The sequence below is a fragment of the Sciurus carolinensis genome, chromosome 9 (assembly GCF_902686445.1).
Source record: "Sciurus carolinensis chromosome 9, mSciCar1.2, whole genome shotgun sequence".
Classification (NCBI taxonomy): Eukaryota; Metazoa; Chordata; class Mammalia; order Rodentia; family Sciuridae; genus Sciurus; species Sciurus carolinensis.
In genome coordinates, this window is record NC_062221.1 from 38,568,210 (window position 1) to 38,592,711 (window position 24,502).

The 24,502-nt window shown below is 35.0% G+C and overlaps 1 protein-coding gene across 2 annotated transcripts in view; it reads right to left on the bottom strand.

Moving 5' to 3' along the window:
- Positions 1–24,502, bottom strand: part of Wdr49 (WD repeat domain 49) — a 135,058-nt gene that overhangs the window by 98,486 nt on the left and 12,070 nt on the right. For both annotated transcript variants that reach the window (XM_047564787.1, XM_047564786.1), the window contains exons 3-5: positions 16,078–16,518; positions 8,066–8,239; positions 7,092–7,266 (exon numbers count right to left, since the gene is read on the bottom strand). In XM_047564787.1, the coding sequence (XP_047420743.1) occupies positions 7,092–7,266; positions 8,066–8,239; positions 16,078–16,518 (790 nt within the window). The remainder of the gene's footprint in view (positions 1–7,091; positions 7,267–8,065; positions 8,240–16,077; positions 16,519–24,502) is intronic.

Consider the following 24,502-nt stretch of genomic DNA (forward strand, 5'->3'; position numbering starts at 1 on the left):
GCTCTTGATCCTTGTCCCTGTATGTGCTGTCAAAATGACCCTGAGTAATAGCAATTAGTTAATGTGGGGAAATGATTTGGAAATGAAAAGTGATCCCTAAAATCTAAGTAAGTAATGCTATTAAGTGCACTTAGAATAAGACAGAATAAGCCTCTCTAAAGCATTTGCCAACAGAGAGAGTCTGTATCAGGGTAGAAAACTGGGCCATTTATAACCAGGAATTCTTGTTATCAATTTTCAGGCTTTTATACATCATGTGACTTGGGACAACACCTTATTTTGAACTTTCTTTGATACTGTTTTGTTTGAAGAGGGTTATTTTCAATTTTACTTCTCATCTTACTTGGAAATTGGAGTTCCATTCCCTGAGAACACTATGGATGTACATGCTGAGCAACCGCCATTTGTTTCAAAGAGGAAAGACAAGAAAGATTAACTATCTATGTGCTCTTTAAAAATCAAATGCACTTAAAAAAAATGAAGCACTGCTAACCCTACTTATAGACAATAATACAATTAATTTCATGAGTTTTCAAAATAGAAAGTTGATACCCATTCTGGATACAAATAGATCTTACCCTTCTACCATGCCCTTGAACAAGCTGCAGGTAGGCAGCTCTTTCTTCAAGCTCAGGCCACCAGCTTGTAGCTGATCAACTGCCTTAAACACAGTGAGGGAATTGGGAGGATGGGCAGGGTGCTTGAATCACTGAGTGGTGCGGGCCCGTTTTGTATGAAGACTGATTCAGATTCAGGGATTAGAGCAACACCAAGGCAAGACACTAAATCTGGCTTCTCTTCCAAACTTATCAATTATGAATCCTGCCTCAGGAGACACAACCTGGTGTCTGTATTTTAAATTCTTTGACACTTGCTCCATTAAATAATGCAGCAATTAATGATTTCCAACTGTTTTGTATCTCTTTCTAGTCCTGATGGGAAAACACCTATCAACATGATTTAAAAAAAAAAAATGGTTTTCATTTGGGCAATTTGATGATCATTCTTTCAGTAGCTATACTCGCAGTCTATCATGTCCAAGATTTCTAATGTTATTGCCTATTTGAGAAGACCATTATTTTATTTATTTATTTGCAGTGCTGGGGATCAAACCTAGGGCCTTGAGCTTGCTAGATAAGCACTCTATGAACTGAGCTATATCCCCAGCCCCAGAAGACAATTATTAAAAGGAAAGTTCTCTGTATTTGAAGACATTTATGTCTCACCATGTTGCCCAAAATCTCTACATTTACTTTACGAGCATTTCAGAATGCAATTATTATTTTTATTAAAATATGGCACAGAACCATTCAACATGATGAAAACATTTTCTCCCTCAAAGTTTTAAGTAAGAAGTCTGAATGTTCTCTTAAAGCAGTGTGCTAATAATACTCTTGTGTCTGAAACAGAGCTTTTCTTTTCACATTTCAGCCATGCAGACATTTTATCCTTAGCTCTGGTAAAAGCTTACTCTCATACTCGCTCAAGTATTTCTTTCTATCCTCAATTGTATATTCCCTCCTCACACTGAGAAGAAAATCGCCAAAAATATTTCTTAGGGGTTCTAAGAATATCAATTCATGTTGCTGGAGTAAAAAAGCATATAAAATAAAGGCAGCCCTAAGTTGCTTGTTGCTGACAGAATAAGTCTTGCAGGCCAAGGAGCATTATCCATAATCACTGTGAATTCCACTGTGCTATATTTGATTCCAACCTCTCTTCTCCTTCTACTTTCTTCTTCATTCCAGTATTCCTCCTTCTCTTCAGACTGAAATAACTGAGCTTCAAACAACAAAAAGTCATATTTAAACTTCTAATCTCTGTTGCAATATCCTTAGCTATAATTCCTCATTTGCTGCTCAAGACTGAAGCAGGTTCCCCTTTCGGAGGCACTTGAGTTTTAAAACTAAAACTTGATTATTTATTTATTTATTTATTCATTCATTTATTGGTACCAGGGATTGAACTCAGGGACACTTAACCATTGAGTCACATCCCCAGCTCTTTTTTATATTTAATTTAGTGACAGGGTCTCACTGAGTTGATAAGGGCCTTGCTAAGTTGCTGAGGTTGGCTTTGAACTCACAATCCTCAGCCTCCCAAGCCACTGTGATTACAGGTGTCCATCATCACTCTCAGCCTAAAACTTGAAAGAAGATTAAAATCTTATATAGATAACTCACCTTCTTTACTCTTTTACTTTCCTCTTTTTGAATAATCTCCTCTTCAGCCTCTTCCTCAACATTCATTCATATAGTATGTAACTAAAGATGATTTTTAAATGCTTTTATTACATCTATAAGTTCTTATTTTTATAAGAAAAGGAATTCTACAAATATTAAGCATGATTTCTTTTGATATCTCTTTTTACTTGTTATATTTTTCAATAATATTTACTCAATAAGTTATCCAAGAACTTTGACAGCCAAATTGCAAAATGACTTTTGTTTACACAGTCAAAATATAAACTTTCACAAAGGAAATTAATAGGATTATTAATTAGACTCAAATAAAATACTTTAAAAAGAGAAAGAAAGAAAAAATAATGTTAATGAAATTCTTTCTCATGAACTCAGGTAGTTCACAATTTGGCATTTCCCTGTCAAAACACAGCCTAATTTCTCGGCATGAAATTGATAAAACTGCCAATTCTTTTCCACCCTGAACCAAGCTCAGAGGGACATTGATTCCCCCTAGTATCTTTTGGCAAATAAGTTGCCATTGTTTCCTACCACAGTTATCACAGAGATCATAGTACACAATGTTCCGTGCATACCGATACTCAGTAAGTGTTACAGACTGGCAGCTGGGTTTTGAACACGTCCAAGTGATCATGATAATAAATAAACCTTGAAGTAATTATTTTAAAATTCTCCTTAGTGTATATATTGGAAGATCAGTTTCTTAGGACTGGGCTAGACATCACAGTCCATTGAACTTATCAGTGTATGTGCCTGCTACATAGTAGCTACTTAACAAGTGCTGTCTGAGTGAGGTGCAGGTAAAGGCTCCTATAAACAGGGCAGGTAAAGGGCTGTTAAAGGGCCTGAAAGATCTCAACAAGGAAAGAAACTAAATCATCAACAAATATTTGTTGCATATTCAGTATTTTAAAAGCATCATGTTTAATTTCCTCTTCTAGACATGATGGCTAAATGGAATCTCCCATCATAAACAACTAGAAAACTGCACAAACTATTTTTTCAGGCATTTGACAACGGACAACAAAGAACTGCAAAGCTTGAGAGAAGAGAAACAAATGAAGTGAACTCTGCAATCACCCCTTCCTTAGAAGAAATTTCCAAACGTGGATACACAAACAGGGGAACCACACAGAGTCCAGAACCTCCTGAGTTGAGGAGCTGAAGATTAGAGTTTCAAAAGGGTGAAGCAGCCAGAAGTTGGGAAAATTTAAGGAAAGGTAAATAACTAGAATTCTAAAAAAAAAAAAAAAAAAAAAAAAAAAAGGTGGTGGGGGGGAGAAAACTTTGAAAAATATTACAGAAAAATTTTCAAGTTTAATTAAAACTAGAGATAGATTAACATGTCCAAGAGTCTAAATGAATTCTAAGCAACACACACACACACACATATGCACACACCAAGAAAAATTAAGGCACATCAAATCAAATTAAAAAGAAATATTATGAAATATTTCATTATGTGTTATGTTACTAACATAGACACTAAGGAGAATAAAAGAAATATTGCCTTCATCAATAAAGGAGTTTTTTTTTTTCTATTTATATGTAAGTGTAACTGGCATGTGAGACATCAGATTTTTTTCCTGGAGTAGAAAGGGTAATGGGAGTAAGGACTCAAATTCTACCATGGGTACAAAAGTTCATATGTCTAGTTCACAGTTTGAACAGCATCTAAGAGCATTATTTTAAAGAAGAATCCAGGAGCAAAGCAGAAATTGATGTTCTCGCATATCACTCAGTGGAGAGTCTGTTTCCATTAGATGGGTCATGAAAAAAGGAGCTTGATAATAAGTGAAATAGCAAAAGGTAAGGAAAATTTCAGGAACAATTCTGGTTTTTTAAAAAAGACTTTTCTTTGACTGCAGAATGAAGAAATCTGCAGAAGTGATCAAAGTTGAGAAGATTATCTAGTAAAAGTCTGAATATTTGGCTCAGGTGAGGATCTATGATCTGCAAATAGAGAAATTTCTTCACCAGGTGAAATTTCTGTAAGATTCTAAAATGGCTCATCATTCTGCAGTTTTAGATCTTAAATCCTGAAAATTCTTGGTTTGGAAAGTTGCTTGCTTCTGTCTTTGCTCTACAATTTCATTTTCTTAGAATCAAAAGCCTTCTAACTAGCAAGTCTGATTGTGGTTTTTGGTTTGTTTTTTTTATTTGGGTGAGTGTGTGTGTGTGTGTGTGTGTGTGTGTGTGTGTGTGTGTATGCGCGTTCCTCCTCCAAACTGTGCTGTATGGAATTACCCAAATGTACCTTCCCTAAATGCTGTCTGCATCAGATCTGTCTAAACTTCCTCAAAAACCTTCAATGCCTTACTATTTCATACTGTACCAAATAAGAATGTGGCCTAATTGCTAAGATCTTCCCACATATGTCCCTGTTTGATCTATTCACTTTTATTTCCTCAGTACTCAGTCTGTTCTATTCATGTCCATCCCTCCCTCTGTCAAGTATGTCTCCTTATCTTCCTTTACTCAAGTTCATCATGTTCTCTCTTCTTCCCTCCACCTCTCCAGCCTTTAAGTTTTCCAACTATCTCTAAAGCTTTCCTCATGACTGTTCCTTCTTTTTTTATTTTTTATTTTCGTCGTTGTTGTATTTTGTTTTGTTTATAAATCTCTGCTCATCTAGGTGCTCTGGAAGATTTTTCTTTCTTAAGAACTATTATATGGGGACTGGAGCTGTAGCTCAGTGGTAAAGCACTTGCCTAGCATGTGTGAGGCACTGGGTTCGATCCTCAGCTTGCAAGTATCCTCCAATATTGGTCCCCTGTTAGCCCGGCGGGATTCAACTGTTTTACTGTAGCTTCCCGGCCATCTTTTCCATTCTTCTGTCTGTCCTACTCACTTTTCTCTATCCTCCTGGCTTTCCACTGTCTCTATCGCACCCTTTCTTTTCCTTTCTATTTTCCTCTCATTTTCTCTCTTACCCTGCAGGGAGACACTCTGTTTGCTTAATAAATTCCCTTATGTGATTTCCCGTGTCCAGCGTGGTTTCGTGGTATTTCCTTACAAAGCCTATGATTAATCTTTCTCCTACATTCTCAAATGCCTAAGATAGTTTATAAAAAGCACATAGAATATCAATAGATAATTTCTGATTGATTAGTATTTCAATTCCACAATTCAAATAAGCTGGCTAAAATAAGTATACATACATATTTACTCTTGCAATATATATTGTTATATAAATATATTTCAGCTATTTTTCCAGATTATCCACTTGACTAAAATGAACTTTGATTCAAATAGCTGATCCAGATAAGATAACAAAGATTTTTAATGATATGTATGTAATTGCTCATATATATATATATATATATAACACATCTGTAGTTAAATCCTAATATGCAGGATTTAGAGTCCAGACTCAAGCTGAATTCCTTAGATTACAAATATCATTTATGCTTATACTAAGCTATGCTCCATAATTCTTTATCAGCAGATAAAGAAATCAAATATCAGAACAAGATCATGGAAATGTGGTAAGTAGCAAATTCAAATTGACCTAGAGAACAATTCTTATTCTGCAACTTAAGAGACAAATGCTCATTGACAGGTTTCAAAGCTTAATCCTCAACCTTTTCAAAACTATCATTCTATGGGCTACTTCTCTTTATTTATCCATATTAATTTAAGATCATGGAACTCAATACACTCAACTTCAGAAAACTCACTACAAGAACCACTGCTTTATTATTATGGTCTAGTTTGGGGTTTATGTGTCAAATGTAATGTTTTTTGGAAGCAGCAGAAATAGTTTTATTCAGTTATTTCTAGTACTGATTCTTATTTCAGAAAATTCAACACATCATTTGTGCCTGTCGCACTTAGCAGGTGACCAAAAAACATCATCTATTAAATTTCCCCCAATTAGTATCATATCAAAATTGAAGGATGGATGGAAGTTATGAAAAACCATGATGTGAGTTAACGTGGAAGAAAAATGCAAAAAGTATAATTCCTCCTGTAGGATATGATCTTTGTGGGCATACATTAGAGAATTAGTTCCAAGTTCCTAAACCCAAAGAGGGTAAAACTAACAGAAAAACCAACACCCACATCCATTTGGATTGCCTCTTCAAACTATGTCAGGAACTGACCAATATCATTAATCTCATTAAATCTCATTAAAGTCAATGAGATTATTAATCTCTGCTCTTTTCAGTGAGTATTCCTTAATGTAGCAAATTAGAAGTAAGAAAATTACCATAATCCTTAGTATGTGGACCAAGATATCAGTACAGATAGTGCACATTTGATTTGGAACATCAGATACGAATTTTGTAAATTTAAAGTGTATTATGAAACTAACTCATTCATTGGTGACTCAGTTTTAAGGAAGTTATGATATTCTACAGATGCTAATTTATAAAATAATCTTATCCCACAAAAGAATTGCTGCTGAAGTACTGTAGATGGAAGGAACTCAAGTCACTATATCAAAAAGTGGAAGAAATGAAAAAAAGAAAATTAAAGCAATTCCATTGTGAAATCAGTCAAACTAATATACTTCCCATAAGAACATAAAGAAAACCACAGTGTGACTGTGAGGGACCTTGTTAAATTCTTTTATTAAGCAGCCCTGAATGATCAAAGTTGGATTGAAGCTAAATGGATTCTATGACAATTTTCTTTCTTCTCTTGAAATTTCTGTAGTGCACAGTTCATCTGAATTAATTGTATGAAGCATAAATTTTAGAAGGAAAGAAAAGAAGTGATTTGAACTAGTGTTCAGAGGATAGCAGAGAGTCCAGACCAAACCCTCCAGAGAACCAATTATTGGTTTCTAAACTTAAACATTCTGTGTGAAACATTTTCATCAAAGAATACAAATGTAGAAGTCGAAGGTGACTGTTTTCTTTCATTACTGTTCAAATTCAGTACCTTGTCTGACCCAATCTCCATGGTGAAGTTTATGTCCTAAAATATGGCAACATCTGTGACATCCAGAAAGCAGTTCTGCCCAGTTAATGGTCATGGTGGCTTCTTTGTCATCACATGCACTAGCAGGCCGTTCAAACAGGGAGATCAAGGCTGCTGTGAAAGCTATTGCTTGGACCTTAAGTCGTTGAAAGAAAAACAAGTATAGGCAAGGTGATTGTTGCAAGAAAGTTCTATGTTCTTTAAGATTAATAAGGAACAGATAATGAATTAATAAGAATTTCTTCAATAATATCGAAAGGATACAGGCAAGTATAATAAAGGACAGAACAATTATAAGTTGGCAAAGCAATTCCCAAAAACAGCTTATTATTGCTTTTAAATACTCTTGTCTTTAAAAATAGCAAGAATGAGAAGCTTTCAAAATTAGTAAACGAAATTGTTCAAATTAAGCTACTTGAGAGGTCCCTGGCATATTCCAGTGTTATTCAGTAAGTAAGGATTTTTCACTTGTTACACAGAATTTGATAGGAAGCAAAAAATAATTGAATTCATTGTCTTGATTTCTACATGACATAGAGAATGAGCACCCCCTTGTTGACTGGCACTGAGAATTCCAAAATCTTATGAATGAAAATCAGAACAGTTAATTTGAAAGGCTTATGAGAGATAAGTTTAGAGATTTCATATTTAACACTCATTAAAATTGGGATCCGTTAGATTAAGCATTCTATGGTATAGACTTAGCAAGATTTTTTTTCTGAATGAGTGAAATGCAACTATACACAGACCAAGAAAATACAGTAAAGATTTGATTGTATAAGCAAGAAGTTAAATTATAATCTCTTTATGTCCAAATGTGTGACTTTATAATTGATAATGTAGGAGGTCACACTCACACCACTTTAATTTATAGTGTGATCTACAATTTGGTGGTTACATCCCATACCATTCAATCTTATCCTTCCCTCACTTACCTTTCCAGTTATGTCCCCAAAAGAAAGAATTGATTCATTGGCATCAAGAGGATCACACCAATAATCCATGCAAATCGGTGTTCCTTTCAGGCCTTGGAGTTTATATTGACAAGGAAATTCTTTGGACAGAAGATCATAGAAACAAATTTCTTTACTTGTAAAAGCCACCGCAATCTAAAGTAGCAGAGTAAAAAATCAGAAAGAATTTCTGATAGATATAGTGACATCACTATGCAAAGCAGACATACAGATCTGATCTCCAAATCAGACATTGTTCCTGAAAGTCTTTAATAGCGTTATGGAAATGCAGCACAGTGGCACACATGTGCTTTATTCCAACCTTGGACTGTAGCCAAAAATGAAATTTTTTCCCATTAAAGGCATTTGAACAAACTTGCTTTCCTATTTCTACTCCACACACCCACCAACATCTTCCATTCATGGAAGGCTACACAACCCATCGCATGGGAAAGACAAACCACAGAGAGCTATAGCATCCCATATCAAAAAACTTTACTAACCACGTTTTATGAAGTGAACAGAGATGTTCACAGAAATCAACTGATAAAACTGTAAGTTTTATTCTTAGTCATATAAAATCCTGAAGACTATTTTTTAGAAGACAAATGATTAAATAACTTAAAAATCAGTCAATAGAAAATATCCCTATAGAAGGCCACACATTGTATTTATTAGACAAAGATTTTAACTCAGCTATTAAAAATATTTTAAATCATTAAAGAAGCCAGGTTTAGTGGCAATCGCCTGTAATCCCAGATACTCAGGAGGCTGAGGCAAGTTTAAGGCTAACTTTGGCAACTTAGTGAGACACTGTCTAAAATTTGAACTGGGATGTAGCTCAGAGGCAAAGCACTTGCCTCACATATGGGAAACCCTGAGTTGGATTCCCAGTACCAAAAAAATAAAAGACAATAAATTAAATTTAATACAGTTTTTTAAAGAGCCAGTGATGAAGCTCAGTGGTATGCTTGCCTAGTGTGTTCAATATACACTATGGCAAAACAAACAAACAAACAAACAAAAAACAACTAGAGGAAACTATATCAAAAGAACTAAATTTAAGGTATAAGACTGCTATCTCATCAGAGAGAATATAAATAAACAGTATGTTATTAATTAAAGAATCATACTGTTATATTGATTTAGACGTAATATAATTACCAACAAGGTAGAATTTACATTCGCATTTTTAAACAGCAGAGTCCCAAAATACATGGAGCAAAAACTGAAAGAGTTGAAGAGAGAAAACAGCATTTCAATACCTGTTTCCTACTTTCAATAATGGAGGGAACCACTGGAGTGAGATTAACAAGAAAATAGGAAAAGAAAATGAAAACAACATAATTGCAATTACTTCTGAAATACAGTAAAAACAGTGCCTACATTGAAATTTGCAGTTGTAAACACCAATATAAATAATGACCTCATATCAGTCATCTAACTTCTCATTTAAGAAACTAGAAAAATAAGTAAAAACTAAATCAAAGGCTGAATGTTTTCTCTGCTATGCAGATGGTAACTCACAATAAGGTGGGGCTGTGTAAGGAAGAATAGAAGTACTTTGGAGTACACAAGGGAATGAAGGGGGAAGGGGAATAGGAAAGACAGTAGAATGAATCTGACATTACTATCCTATGTGCATATGTGATTCCACGACCAATGTAATGCTACATCATGTACAACCAGAAGAATAAGAAGTTATACTCCATATATGTATAATATGTCAAAACACATTCTACTATCATGTATAACTAATAAGGACAAATAAAAATTTTTTTTAATAAAAGGTTACATCAAGAAGTAGAAGGAGGCAACCTTTTAATTAGCTCCAACTGATAGAACATGTAGCAATCAGAATACACAAGAACCATGTTTCCAAAAGGTAGAGAGAAGCTGACCCAAAACCCTAGAGTCATCCTTAGAAGACAGACGCTGGAAGTATTCAGGTGACTTAGCAAGGGGCACTCTAATTGTATCAAATGAAAAATGAAGGTTACAGTTTTAACTATGTGTAAGGTACAAAATTGTTCTTATGTGTATATTCTATGTGTGTTATTTTAATTTAGTCTTTAGTGGAGCTATTAATTCTACTCTTTAAACATATTATGTTAAATATCTTAATTTTGTTTGTAAAAGGATAGTTGGATAGAAAAATGTAATTATTTTCTGCTCTTTACTGTACCAAAACCATCACATAAGCCACATGAACATCAATAAGGTGTTGTTGCTCACATAATGCTGGTCTGTCCCAAGATCATGCAAAGGAGAGGATATTACCAGCTGCTGACAAAAACATGCCTTCGACTAACAATGTCAGTGTGGTTTGATGTTGCAATGCTAGGGTGGATTGTGAACTGAAAATGATTTTTCTTTCCTACTTGACCATATGCCCAAATTGTCAATAGCTTAGGAGGATAAAATAAAGTCAATGATTGCTGGCATTTATTAAATTAAAAAAAGGGGGGGCTGGGGTTGTATCTCAATGTAGAGCACTTGCCTAGCACATGTGAGGCACTGGGTTCAATCCCAGTATCACATAAAATAAATGATAAATAAAGGTATTGTGTCCATCTACAACTAAGAAAAATATCTAAATTAACAAAAGGAAAAGAAATAATAAAAATTAGATCAGGATATTTTAAAAATAGAGAATAGGAAAGCAATAGAGAAAGTCAACAAAACTAGACAGTTCTTGAACAGATCAATAATATTTTCCAACTTTAGCTAAACTAACCAAATTACAGACAAAAAGAGAAAGAACTATAAAAAATAAGATTAAATCAACATAAATAAATAAACAATAAACAAAGTTACTACAAAGAACATTGCAGTGAAGATTATTGATAAATTCTACCAAACATTTAAAGAGTAATTAATGCTGATTCTACTCAGACTCTTCCTATGAAATCACCTTGTCATGTCTGTATTATCCTACTACTGAAACCAAAGACACCTTAAAAAGAAGAGAAAACTGAAGATCAATATCCCTTGTGAATACAGATGTAAAAATACCCAACTAATTACTAGCAAAGAGAATATAGCAAAACACACCAAACCATTACCATTACACTAACATAGTGTGACCAAATGATATTTATCCTACTAATGTAAGGTTTTTCAACACACAAAAATCAATCCCAGGGAAAGAGGAAGATGGCAGAATAGAGAAGGTCACTTTCCAGGATGCTCTGTGGCCTGAAACCAAGAAAGCAGATAGGTAGCTTCTCAATAAGGTGGGTGAAAGAAAAAAAGGGACTTCACTGTGAATTAATACTGGACATTGAAAGCAGAATGGGAACTCTCAGGAAACTGGATAAAGTCAAATAAGGAAGAAATCCCCCTTGCCGCCACAACCACTGCCACTGCTGGCACCAGCCAGAGCATTCTCCCCTCCCCCGGGAAATAAAGTGGAGGGATAAAGGAATTAAAGCAAGCTGCATTTTTAGGAGGACTGTGACATATCTGGATATGGAGAAATCAAAACTCAAAGACACTTCCTGACTAACCTGAAAGATGTGCTGCACAATATCCTTGTGCAAGAAAGAAGCTTCATCTCTCCCAGCTGCCTAGAGAGGACAGAGGAACGAGCCATTTTTTCAGCCATGCCACAGAGGCAAAGGAACTAAACAGATACTTCTCAAAAGAGGAAATATGAACAGTCAACAAATGTTGACCAGGATGTGGGGAAAAGGGTATGCTCATATTGTTGGTGGGACTGCAACCACTCTGGAAAGCAGTATGGAGATTCCTCAAAAAACTAGGAATGGAACCACTATTCAACCCAACTATCCCACTCCTCAGTATATCTCAGGGAGTTAAAAAAATCATCACACCACAGTGACACAGCCACATCAATGTTTACAACAACTCAACTCACAATAGCTAAGCTATCAAACCAACCTAGGTGCCCTTCAACAAATGCACAGATAAAGAAAATGTGGCATATATATATATATACACACACACACACACACACACACACACAATGGAATATTGCTCAGCCATAAAATAGAATGACTTTATCATTTTATCAGAAAATGGATGGATCTGGAGACTATTGTGCTAAGTGAAATAAGCCAATCCCAAGAAAATGAAGGTTGAATGTTCTTTCTGATATGTGGACGCTAACACATAACAGGGAGAAGGGAAGAATAGAAGTTCAGTGAATTAGACAAAGGAGAATGAAGAAGATGGAATGGAATAAGAATAAGAAAGACAATGTAATGAATAGGACATAAATTTCCTATGTTCATATATGAATATACCACTGTGAAACTCCACATCATATATAATCACAAGAATGGAATCCTAATTAGAATAAGTTACAATCCATGTGTTTATAATATGTCAAAATATACTCTACTGTCATGTATATCTAAAAAGAACAAATGAAAATCAATCTAAGTAAGAAATCATTTTAATAGAATAAACTACAAAAACTACTATATTATCAGACCAATAGATGAAAAAATTGCATTTGACAAAATTCAACCTGTTTTCATAAAAACCACTCAACAATTCAGGAATCAAAGGGAACTTCTTTCTGGTAAAGAGCATGTACAATTAAAAAAAATCTCTAGCTGTTACTTAATGGTGGAAAACTGAATGCCTTACCCCTAAATTCAGGAGCAAAACTAGAGTGTGCACTCTCACCATTTCTTTCAGCATGGTTTCTGCTGTCCATAGAAATTATACAAGAAAAAGAAAAAAGTATCTAGATTCGAAAGGATCTAAAGGATTTAAATATTTCATTTGTAGACAACATAATCTTATAGGAAAACCTCAAAAATCTAAAAAACAAAGAAACAAGTTCAGCAAGATTGCAGGATATGTATTTGTTTTTTTTTAAACTGTTGTATTTTCATCGATGAACAATCTGAAAATGAAATTACCAAAGGCAGTATTAGAAGAATAAAAAGATGAAACACAGATTGGATATGATATCTGTTAAGTATATCTGAATCTATATACCCAGGATATGTGAAGAACACCAAAAATTCAATAATAAGAAAACAAATCCAGTAAAAATGGGCAAAAGCTGGGTGCAGTAGCACATACCTATAATCCCTGCAGGCAAGAGGATATCAGCCTCTAAAAAAGTGAAGTGCTAAGCAATTCATTGACAACCTGTCTCTAAATTAAATACAAAATAGGGCTGGGGATGTAACTCAGTGGTCCAGTGCCCTGAGTTCAATCCCTGGTATCTCCCTGCAAAAAAATGGGCAAAAGATTTGAATAGAAACTAAACCAAAGTAGATATATAGGTAGTAAATAAGCATATGAAAATGTAATTAACATGGTTAGAAATTATAGAACAGTTTATTAAAACTGCAACAATATTCCAATATAAACCTTTTAAAATGGCTAAAATTAAGAGAGAACAATGCCTGATTTTATCTAGTATTGATCAGGAGATGCTAGATCCACATGGCAGAATAATGAACAGCAAGAAAAAAATTATGGTTTGACCAAACAACATGAGAAATATCAGAATAATTATGTCAAATTTTAAAATCCAGACAAAAAAAGGAGTATTACCCAGTATGACACCAATTATAGAAAACTCTATAAGATGCAAGCTGATAGTGACAGAATGCAGATCAGCACTTGCCTGACAAGAGATGGGGTGGGAGGTTTACCAAAGGGTGCCAGGAAACTTTTGAAGGTGATGGATGTGCTCATTATCTTTGTCATGCTGTTAGTTTTTCATGGGTATATGCATATATTAACAACTATCAACTTGGGGCACTTTTAATATGGGTAGAACATTTTGAATACTTATGCCTCAATGAAACCGTTCAACAGAAAGGCAATATGAAGATTCTATGTAGAGTGACTACAAAGGACAGGCTAAGATTTAGTTATCAGTCCTAAGAAGAAGAAATCCTGCAAGACAGACATCATATGATGATAACAGAATGCTGTACACAAGTGTAATCTGGACTGGAAATGTGTTTTAATCTTTTAAACTGTCATTTAATGCTTGTAAGAATTAACACTGAATCCTCAGCAAAGAAATGGAGACAATACCCACAGCCACTATGCAGGCAGGGAAGACTGTTAAGGCGCAGGCTCCAAAGACCAGCTGCCTCAGTTTACAAGTTGTGGCAACACTGGTTGAATCCCACGAACCAAGCAAGATTGATTACTTCTTGCTCAGTCTCTCATCCTTAAAGTGGGACTATTAGGAACTTGGTGGTTCCTAAGATTAGAAGATCGGGGCTTGTTCTGTAGGAAGCTAGTGACGCTGATTCTTTATGGTTCCAGGCAGTAGAATATACCCTTCCTACTAAAAAGAACCTGATTTTCTGGAGAAATGGCTGATTCTTAGGTCTGGCACAGGAAATATACAAGACAATCCTGCAACATCTTGTCGTACCAGGAAGCAACGAAGCTTTCAAAGACTGTTATAGTTATAAAAAGACTCAGAAGATAACTTGTGTTAGTTCCTACTGTGTAAAGATGATACAGTTTTTGCAGGAGATAATAACTCAGTGGATTTTAAAAAATCAACTTTTTAAACCTAAGAATTTTCAATTTTACCAATAACAATGATATGAGCACTCCTCGTTCATCTTTTAGATGAACAGATCCTTTAGATCCTTTTAGAGGATACTAAAAACAGTTCATTATTTTGAAAACTGGTAAATAAAAGTAAAGAACGGAGCACTTGCCCTTTCTTATGTAATTTGTCCTGCATGATAACTAAGTCATTCATGAAAGAAGTTTCTTTCTATATAGGAATTCCATATCATAAAGGGAGAAGAAACAACATTAGTATATCATCATCTGGCAACCTCTAATACGTGCCTGGGTCTAGAAAGAATTGGTATTAAGAGCTAACATCCCAAAACAAGAAAAGAACCAGGTATTTGTACCTCTTGAATGAAGCAAACAAACCTGAAACTAATTGAGGCCTTAGACTTGACTACTGATTTGCTGGAAATAAAAACAACAAGTGGTCTTGTTAAAAAAAAAAAAAAAGTACAGTCAGCAATATCCAGATGTAGGAAACTCTCAAAGACAAATATCAAGTTCCTTTAACACAAATGCAGTTGAAATAGCCAAAAACTCCAAGAAAGAAGAATAGATGAAGGAAACTATGAGACATATCAGGGGTGAAGGTATAGCTCAGTGATAAAGTGTCTGCTTAGCATGATAAGGTCTGGGTCCCTCCCCAGTAGGCAAATAAATAAATTAAATGACAGAGACAGAGAGGGACGGGCAGGGTTGGAGGGAGACATATAAACCCACCCAATATGTGGACCTTAGATCTTGATTCAAGCAAAATATTTAAAATCATACAACAATCAGGAAAATACCTACAGACAAAATATTTGGTGCTTTGGATCTTAACCAGGAAGGCATATATGAAACAAAATTAGCTATGACTTTAAAATGGTTATTAAGGGCAGATCCAGAAAACATCAATTGATTCCTAATGCTATTCTCTCTGCTTGTGTTTCCATTTAAAATTGTTCATAATAAAATTTTCTACTTGTTGCTTAATATATTAAGAATGTGGAGATATTTGGACTGAGTAGGACCTACCTATTAGAATTAAGAAACTGACTAGTGCAATGGTCAGACTCGGATAACCATGTCCCTGTAAATGCATTAAGCTCTGCCATATATTACAATTGCCTGCATGTGGATCCCTGAGTCTGCTGCAAACTGGGAAAGGAGTGAAAGTCTTTAAGCTAACATGCAGCATGGCCACATGTGGGAGAGATCCAGCACCTGAGTCCTTATCAGTGGAGTCATTTTAAGGCATCCAGGAGAACAGCTTGGGAAGTGGAGCAGCTCACTTGGCTCTACTTTTATGCCCTCCAGGTCAGATAAAAGTCTCTGCTGGCATTGCACTTGATGTTGACTAGAAGCCCTGTTCCCTCATTTCCCCCCATTTTGCATGCATATAGCCCCAGTCCATCCCCAGCACTGCAAATAAATAAATAAAATGACAGAAAGATTTATTTATAAAGACTTTGTACCTTATTTACATTTTCCAGAGAAACCAGACATGTCACCCAGAGGTGCTTCAGTTTGGTGGCATCTGAAGTGATAGGAAATGTTTCCTGTAGCTTTAAATTTTCTCCCCAGATTCCTAATAAGCCTTCTTTACTGATAGTCAAATAATGGCATGAACTTTTTAAGAAAATTACTTTTTGAATGGTGTCCTTGTGTTTTCCCGGGAGGAATTCCAGGTCCTTCCATTGAGGAACCACAGTTGCCTTTGTTCGTGCATCTTTCTCATAAAGTGATAACAGGATAAATGAAGTCAGTCTGTCCCAGTTGATGAAGCCCTCCCGGGCCACATCCACTTTGTCAAAGAGTTTCCCATATTCTTCTGCGGGGCCCCAACCAACGATCTCTGTCATCCTATGCATGAATTCTTCTCTGGACATACAAATGGTTTCCCCTGGGTCTGGAGACTAGAAATAGAAAAAAAATAAGACCATAGTGAAAGCATCCACAGGTACAAGAGCATCATGCTACCCCAGCACTGGATCTAATCAACAATTCTTCCAAGATGCAAAGAAAAAATGTTTTTTTTTACTTTATAGTGACACCATATTAAATGAATTTGGGCTACAGGACAAATAATTTACAGGGCTAAAAGCTGACATCCTCAATTAGAAACATCTTTGTAACTGGAAGACAAGAGTCAGAGAAGGTTTATCAGTGGAAACAGAGGTGGGAGGGATGTGGGGCTATTAGCCAAGGAATGCAAGCAGCCTTTAGAAGCTAGAAAAGGAGAGGAAAGGATTCCCTGCTGTAGCCTCCTGCAATCCAAACACCACCTTAAATTTAGCCTTGTGAAGCCTATTTTGGACTTCTGACTTCTGGGACAGTAGATTAATACATTTTCATGTTGAAGCTACCAAATTTGTGATAATTTGATATGGCAGAATAGGAAATTAATATAATGCCTTACAGAAAATGGGTGAATCTCCAAAGAGGCTTTACCACAGTGAGTGAAATTACATTGTAGTGAAACTTTAATCCAAATGCAAGTAGTTCACCTCTGTAAACAAACCATTACAAAAACAATGAAACCAACAGGCCACTGAGGATTGCTGTTTATGCTAATGTTCTATAAAATATGAATTAGAAGACTCTGAACCACTGTTTTTCAGGGAGGAACACAGGATCAGGTTTCTGCAACCCTCTGGTCACCCCATTTTCATAAGCAACTGAATACATAATTTTGTTTTATGTGTATTTTTGTTTAAAAACCCTTTCTTTAATATTATTGTGCATTCATCACAAGTGAACTCATGGCCAACAGCATTATAACGCATGCCTGAATGAAGCTAACTCACATGTTTTCTCAATAAGGCACTTCACAGCCTTCTTGCACTTTGAAATACTAAAAAGCACTTTGCCACTACACCTGGGGGTCCTTTAAAATAGCAAAATCATCAACAAAGAGCACAGAAATGAGAAAAAGATGGCACTAGGTAGATGGGGAAAGGATGCTTATTCACAGTGTGAAAGCTGGAACAAAAAGACAGAGGGTCACCTTGCTTGACCTCAGACTGAAATGTGTGCATTAGGAGACTCAAATTTTTCCCTAGTCTTCACATGATGGCAAAGGACCATGAAAGTACCATGTGTATACTGACTGGGGTTATAAATAAATTTTAAGAAGTAAGTAAATTCACAAATAGAAAATCCATGAATAATAATTATTGTGTTTTGAATAAGTATGTTGCTTAATGGTGAAAGACTGTTTACTGTTTTGTGATAAGACAATCAATTTTTCTTACTACATTGGAGCAAGGGGTCAAGATTGACACTCAGCCCAAAAGGCAGCATATTATACAGCTGGTCAAATAGATGTAGGTTTTATCCTGATTCTGCCAGTATTGTAAACACTACTGGCAAGCTACTTCATCGCTGAGCCTTAATCCCTACATCAGTACAATGATAAAATTGTTGTAAGGATTGATTGAGGTATCATGTGTGCAAGAACTTAATAATCCGATGTTTAATAGGTTTTTAATTAACTAAATCATTTTCTAAGAAATAATTAGCATCAGGTCCTTTGAACCAATCAGAAGTGTATCAGTCTTGCCCAGCACAGTGTTGCATGCCCATAATACCAGCAGCTCAGGAAGCTGAGGCAGGAGGACTGAGAATTCAAAGTCAGCCTTAGCAACTTAGTAGGCACTAAGCAACTCAGCAAGACCTTGTCTCTAAATAAAAAATAAGAAGAACTTGAGATTTGTCTTAGTGGTTAAGTACCTCTGGGTTCAATTCCTGGTACCAAAAAAAAAAAAAAAAAAAAAAAAAAAGGAGAAGGAGTCTATCAATCTTATCTTTATTAAATTATTTTTTAGTCTAGAAAGCTTAGATAGATGGTAATTTTTCAGTGACCCAGATTTTAGTGCAGAGAAAGATTTAGCACAGAGAAAGAAATATGTGCCTAAAAGTACTCCATCTGAACCAAAACTGCAAAATGTTTTTGAAAACTAAGTCAATGTTGATCTTTATTTTCAACTATTACATAATGACATCAATCAATCTCACATATATTATAATCTCATTAATAAAACAACATTTTAAAGCAGAATCTCAGTGCATTTTCTTCCTATGGGCTAGTAATTTATTTTTATTTCTAAGAATGTTCTGACAGATATTGAAAAAAAAATTTTTTTACATTCAAGAATATGGAAATGTAAATATAACATGAGCAACAGATTTTCTTCCCCAATACCATAAACAATTAACTACATAGTTTTCTGCACATTGATAATACCAAATGCACTGGTAAAGAGAGAGGAAATATTCTCAATTTATGAAATTGATAAAAAAGTAAAGTCCAAATGTATGCTTTCCATGACAATTCCATTACTAATTGTTCACCCATTACTTTCTTATTTTAAGTTTGGAAATAAAACCATATTTTTACCACATCTTTGGTTAACATTTAAGAGTTTGCTATTACTAAAAAAAATCCTACCTTTTTTCAAGAGGCCTTATGTCTCAAACAATATGTGGCCTATATTGATTAATTCTATTACATGCTAGCTTGAATAAATTACTTACATGTACTGTTAACATACTTGTTATGGTTTGGAGGTGAAGTATCCCCCAAAGACTCATGTGTTAAAGGGTGGGTCCCCAATGCAGCAGTGTTCAGAAGTGGAAACTCTGTGAAGTGATTGGATCATGAGGGCTCCAACTTTATTGGTGGATGAATCCACTGAGAGATTCATTACTGGATGAGATTCATTACTGGATGGAGGGTGATGGACCATAGGAGGTGAACCTAGTTGGAAAAAGTGGATCCATGGGGTATACCCTTGGCAATCATATCTTATCCCTGGTTGCCTCCTCTCTCTCCCTGAGTTTCCCAGGGAGAGACTAGCTCTGCTCTGCCATGCCCTGTCTGCCCCGATGCTCTTGCTTAGGCCCATAGTAATGGAACCAGCCAACCATGAACAAAAACCTCTAAAACGGTGAGCCAAAATAAATCTTTCCTGCTTTAAGTTGTTTGTTTCTCTCAAGTATTTTGTCACAGTGACACAATACTGACTAATACAGTATTTGATTTCCTACATAAGCTGAAAAGCATAAAAGCATTCATATTTACCGCACAATTTATTCTCATTTTATCAGTGGTTCCCACTTGCCCTCTGGGACTAGAATTAATTCATTCATTCCACCTTAGCAATACATATTGTACTCTGTTGTAGAGAGATTGCATGGTAGTGTAACTGGAGCTCTAAACCCCTGCCATAGTTTGTACTTCTAAATACAAATAATGATAACTAACTTAGGGTTATTATCAAGATTAATAGATAATTTCATGTATGTATAGCGCATGAGATAATTTAATGTGTCGATAGCACATTTATATTCAATAAATGTTAATTTCTTGCTAAAGGGTTTAAAGAATATTAAGAACTCTATAAATCAAGTCATTGTGCCATCAGTGACTACTGTCTGAGAATTTACCTAAACTCCTGAGCGTGTGTGTGTGTGTGTGTGTGTAAACTGAGGTGTCAATAATTTTTAATTTTAGTACATTGATCTTCTCTATGAGGAGTGACTCATTGGAAATTGGATGGTTCTAAGAGATTTATTGGGGGGAGGGGGTCGAAATATGTTGAGAAGACACTACCAACAGGATAATCTGAAGCTCTCTACTTCTATGTCCATGGCTATCATGACTGTGTAGACTAGTTTTGAGCTTAAAATGAGATAACTTTGCACACTCTTTCAGCTGCTTTTCAGAAGCAAACACTGTCCTAAGTAAGTCTTGTAAAAGTAAAATTCATCTTTTCCCAGAAATCTCAGCTATTTCACATACTCATGATAACATCCATAGTTTCTATCTTGCCAGGCGTCATTGGAGTCTGCTGAGGTCCCATACTGGACTTCTTGGAAAGAGGTAACCCCATGGAAAAGAACATAAGAAATTCATCAGTCTAAAACTGAACTTGCATATGCCATGATTGAATTGTCAAAAACTCTGAGTTTATATTAGTTTGAGTTTATATTATTTGTTCTTTGATAAATTATTTTGAGTCATTGATATACACACATGTACATATGTATTTACTAAAGTTAATATTAATTTAAGTTAGCATCTGGATTTTATGCCTGAATTTGTACATAATATTTGTGTAATCTTGAGGCAGTCATAACATCTCTCAGGTTTGTATGAGGTGCCAATAAGAACACTTATATAAAAGGCCATCTTTACATTAAACTGCTATATTCAAACATTTTGTTGTTGAAGATGTGTCCATATTAAGCTAAATTCATAGCACATATTTAGTACAGACAGGGAAATATTAGGAATTTAGGAAATCAATTTCATTATAAAACAGCATAAAATAATTAATTCTCATTCCTTTCAATTGAAAGTTTAATTACTTTGGCATTAATAAAGCCTTCTTTGCAATAGAAAATGCATTTTGAAATGAATGTCAATCTTTCAGACAAAAACTACCTGATAGTGTTTTCAAAGAAATATCCTTTCACTTCTGTTAATCAATATTCTGTCTGGCCTTTATGAATTAAAAATTGGTACTCTTGCTGCACTTAAAACAACACTTCAAATTAAGGTGAAAAGTATATGAACAATTAGAAAACATATTCTCATTCAGTGCTTCCCAAGACAGTATTTGTAAATTTATTTTGCTATGCCTATTTAACTACTGAATAAGAAAATAACTAGATATTGTCCCTAACGGTTCTTATAAAAAAGCTAAAAGACTAATACACTCAAAAGGTCTGGCTGATTGTCTCACTAGGCACAACGTTATGTCTTTAGGAAATCTTTCTGTCCTCCTGAATCTCCTTCAAAGAACATTATAAAAATCATTTCCTTTTGAAAGCATTTTCTGCAGCTATAGTTAGTGCTAGCGAGGTATCTGTCTGGTGTGTGTGTGTGTGTGTGTGTATGTGTGTGTTAAAGCATGAGTTCTGTAAAATTCTCTTCAGCCTCTGAGCATTGTTAGATTTAGATTTCATTGTAACTTACATGAAAACTGAGCTTTAAATCTAAGTGTAAAACTCCCAAAATACATCTTAAGTAAGAAACTTGACAGCTGTTTTTTGTCATTAAGAAGAGATACTGTGTTTTGAATTGGCAACATGTGAGTGTACCCATATGCTTCAAATATTGTTTGTATTTTGCACAAATGACCCATGCTTACTAGAGAAAATACAGATTAAGCTAAAAATTAAAATTCACCATACTGATAAACCTTTCATAGTTTTTCTAGGAAGAAATAGAAATGACTACTTTTACCAAATAATGTAATGATATACACGTTATTTTCTCACATCATATCACAAAGTTGTGCCCCTTACAATATATATTGGTCTTTATCAACATGAGATCTATGGAAGGAACATTCAACTATTTGTGGCATCTATTATTAAAAATCTCAACTATTCCTGATATATTGCAATGTAAACAATACTGCAACAAATATCCCTGCACATATATCTTTGCCCACTGAGCAATTAATTTCTGAGAAAAAATTCCTAGGAGAAGAATTGCTGAGACAAAGCATTTGCACATTCCTAAAATTTTTGATATGTCTTGCCAAGTCCTTCCTGAAATGCTTGAAAAAATTTACATTCCCATCTAAAAAGTATGAGGTTGCTTATACCAAAGACCCTCACCAAGCTTGGGTATTATTTGTAAGATTTGTCAACTATTGCTATAAAATAATTCTGGTAAACCTAAATTTTTACACACTTTCTTGCACAAAAGAGTAATATGTTCCCAAAGCAGACATTTTTTTTAAAGACTGCATTTTGATTCGTTGTACACAAATGAGGTGCAACCTTTTGTTTCTATGGTTGTGCATGATGTAGAGTCACACCAGTCGTGTAATCACACATGTACACGGGGTAATGATGTCTGTCTCATTCCACTCTTTCCTACCCCAGTCCCCTCCCCTATCTCCTTTCCCTCCACACAATCAAAAGTTCCTCCATTCTTCTCTTACTCCTCCAGCCCCCAACCCCTGTTATGTATCATTATTCACTTACCAGAGAAAACATTCGGCCTTTGGTTTTGGGGGATTGACTTATTTCACTCAGCATGATATTCTCCAAAGCAGACACTTAACTGTCTTTCAAAATATGCTGAGTCTTGAAAATGTTGTTTACATATTTTTTCCTAATCCTTTTCTATAATGATATTTAATGATTAAATGAAGAAAGAAAAGCTTCTTTTTTTTTTTTCTCTTACTTTATAAGTAAGGACTTGCATAAGACAATAATGCAAGTCCAAGTTTACAACTATGGAAAGAGCATAATCCAATTCCATCAGAAATCTGAATACTCTCTCCTCTGTCAAAGCCTGGCAGTGGGTTAGCATGACACTGACCTAGGGACCACTGACCTCATTCATTGGTATTCGCTTCCAGGTACTGGAAATAAAGGTGAAATGGTGAATTGCAGTATTTTCATCCATGCATCTATCCATCCATCCACTGGTCCATTCATTAGCAAATGCATGATAAGTATGTACATAATAAAAGACAGCATGAGGTAGGTTTACCCTTTTATTTATTCATGAAATGATTAGTTATTGAGTGCCTGATCCATGCCAAAAGCTATTCTAAACACTCAGCATTAACTCTGAGCAAGACAGACAAGGTCAACACTCTTCAAATACTTGAACTTCAGTGGAGATACTAGGTGTGTCATTCACACCGACTGACCTGTTGTTCTAGGTTACCAAAAATAATAAGGTCACAAGCATTACCATAACTTTTATTTCTTCTAATTTTAAACTGAATGTATCTTCTAAATATGATGAAATAATCTATAAACAGAAATCTTACAGGGATCAGAAACTTTTCCTTAGTTGGTAAATTTTTTTGCTTTTATTTCAGATCACTGGAATTCCTCAATGCTTCTTTTTCTCTACATGAAAAATAGCTTATAATAGGATCTCAGAATCTTGTTTTCTCCAGTACCTGCTACTTTTAGCAGCCATTTCACCCAAATTAATATCTCTTTTGTCAGCCATTCGGCATGATTTTTGGGTAATGTTCCATGACAGCTGAACGAGTATACACCATCAAAATACATTCTTTTCTCCTATCTTTGTAATTAAATTTAAAATTAACATGCTGCTTTCTCATGCTTCATTCTGTTGCACTTGCCTCAATTTCCCTTGGTTACAAAGCATATTGGTGATGAATATGTATTAGGGTTCACTGTCAAACCTGTGAACATCTTCTGGAGCCGAAGATTAGATGTTATTTCAAACCAGATGCATCAGTTTATATCATCCCCTGCAATTTTCACCTACAATGAACATTCATGAGAGACTGAGCAAAAGAACAGGAGAGGCTAGTCTGCTAGCTAAGGTTCATAGCACTGTTTCTTCTTGTTTCCATGGATTTGGTTTTAATTTTCATTTGTGCTATGATATTAATGACTCAAGAGCTCACCAATTCAAATGGAATTAGCTCACCAAATCAAATGGAATTAGAGTACTCTGTGCAAGACAGATACAGGCTTGGAAATCCCTGTATTGAATTTAAGGTTTACAATCAAACTCTCCCGAACCAAATCTAACAATTAGGTTTCTTATCCAGCTGGTGAATTAGAAGTGATTTGGAGCTGTAGGGAAAGCAAAATCAATAAATCCATCTTCCTCTTTTAAATAAGGATGATCATATTCCCTGAGAAATCTAATTGTTCTTATTTTTCTCTAAGTCTATGGAAGTTTTCAATTCTCTGTTCTACATATAAGATGGTATTCATCATTATGATCTTTTTTTGCCTAAGTTAGAAACTTGGGGTAGCAGGTGGGTGGAGAAACCTGACCAATGGACTGGTGTAGCCAACAGACAATTCAGTTTCGTGGATATTGACTTGAAAATCTAATAATCTCAGCATAAATATAGATTTTAAAAATAATTTTTCTTT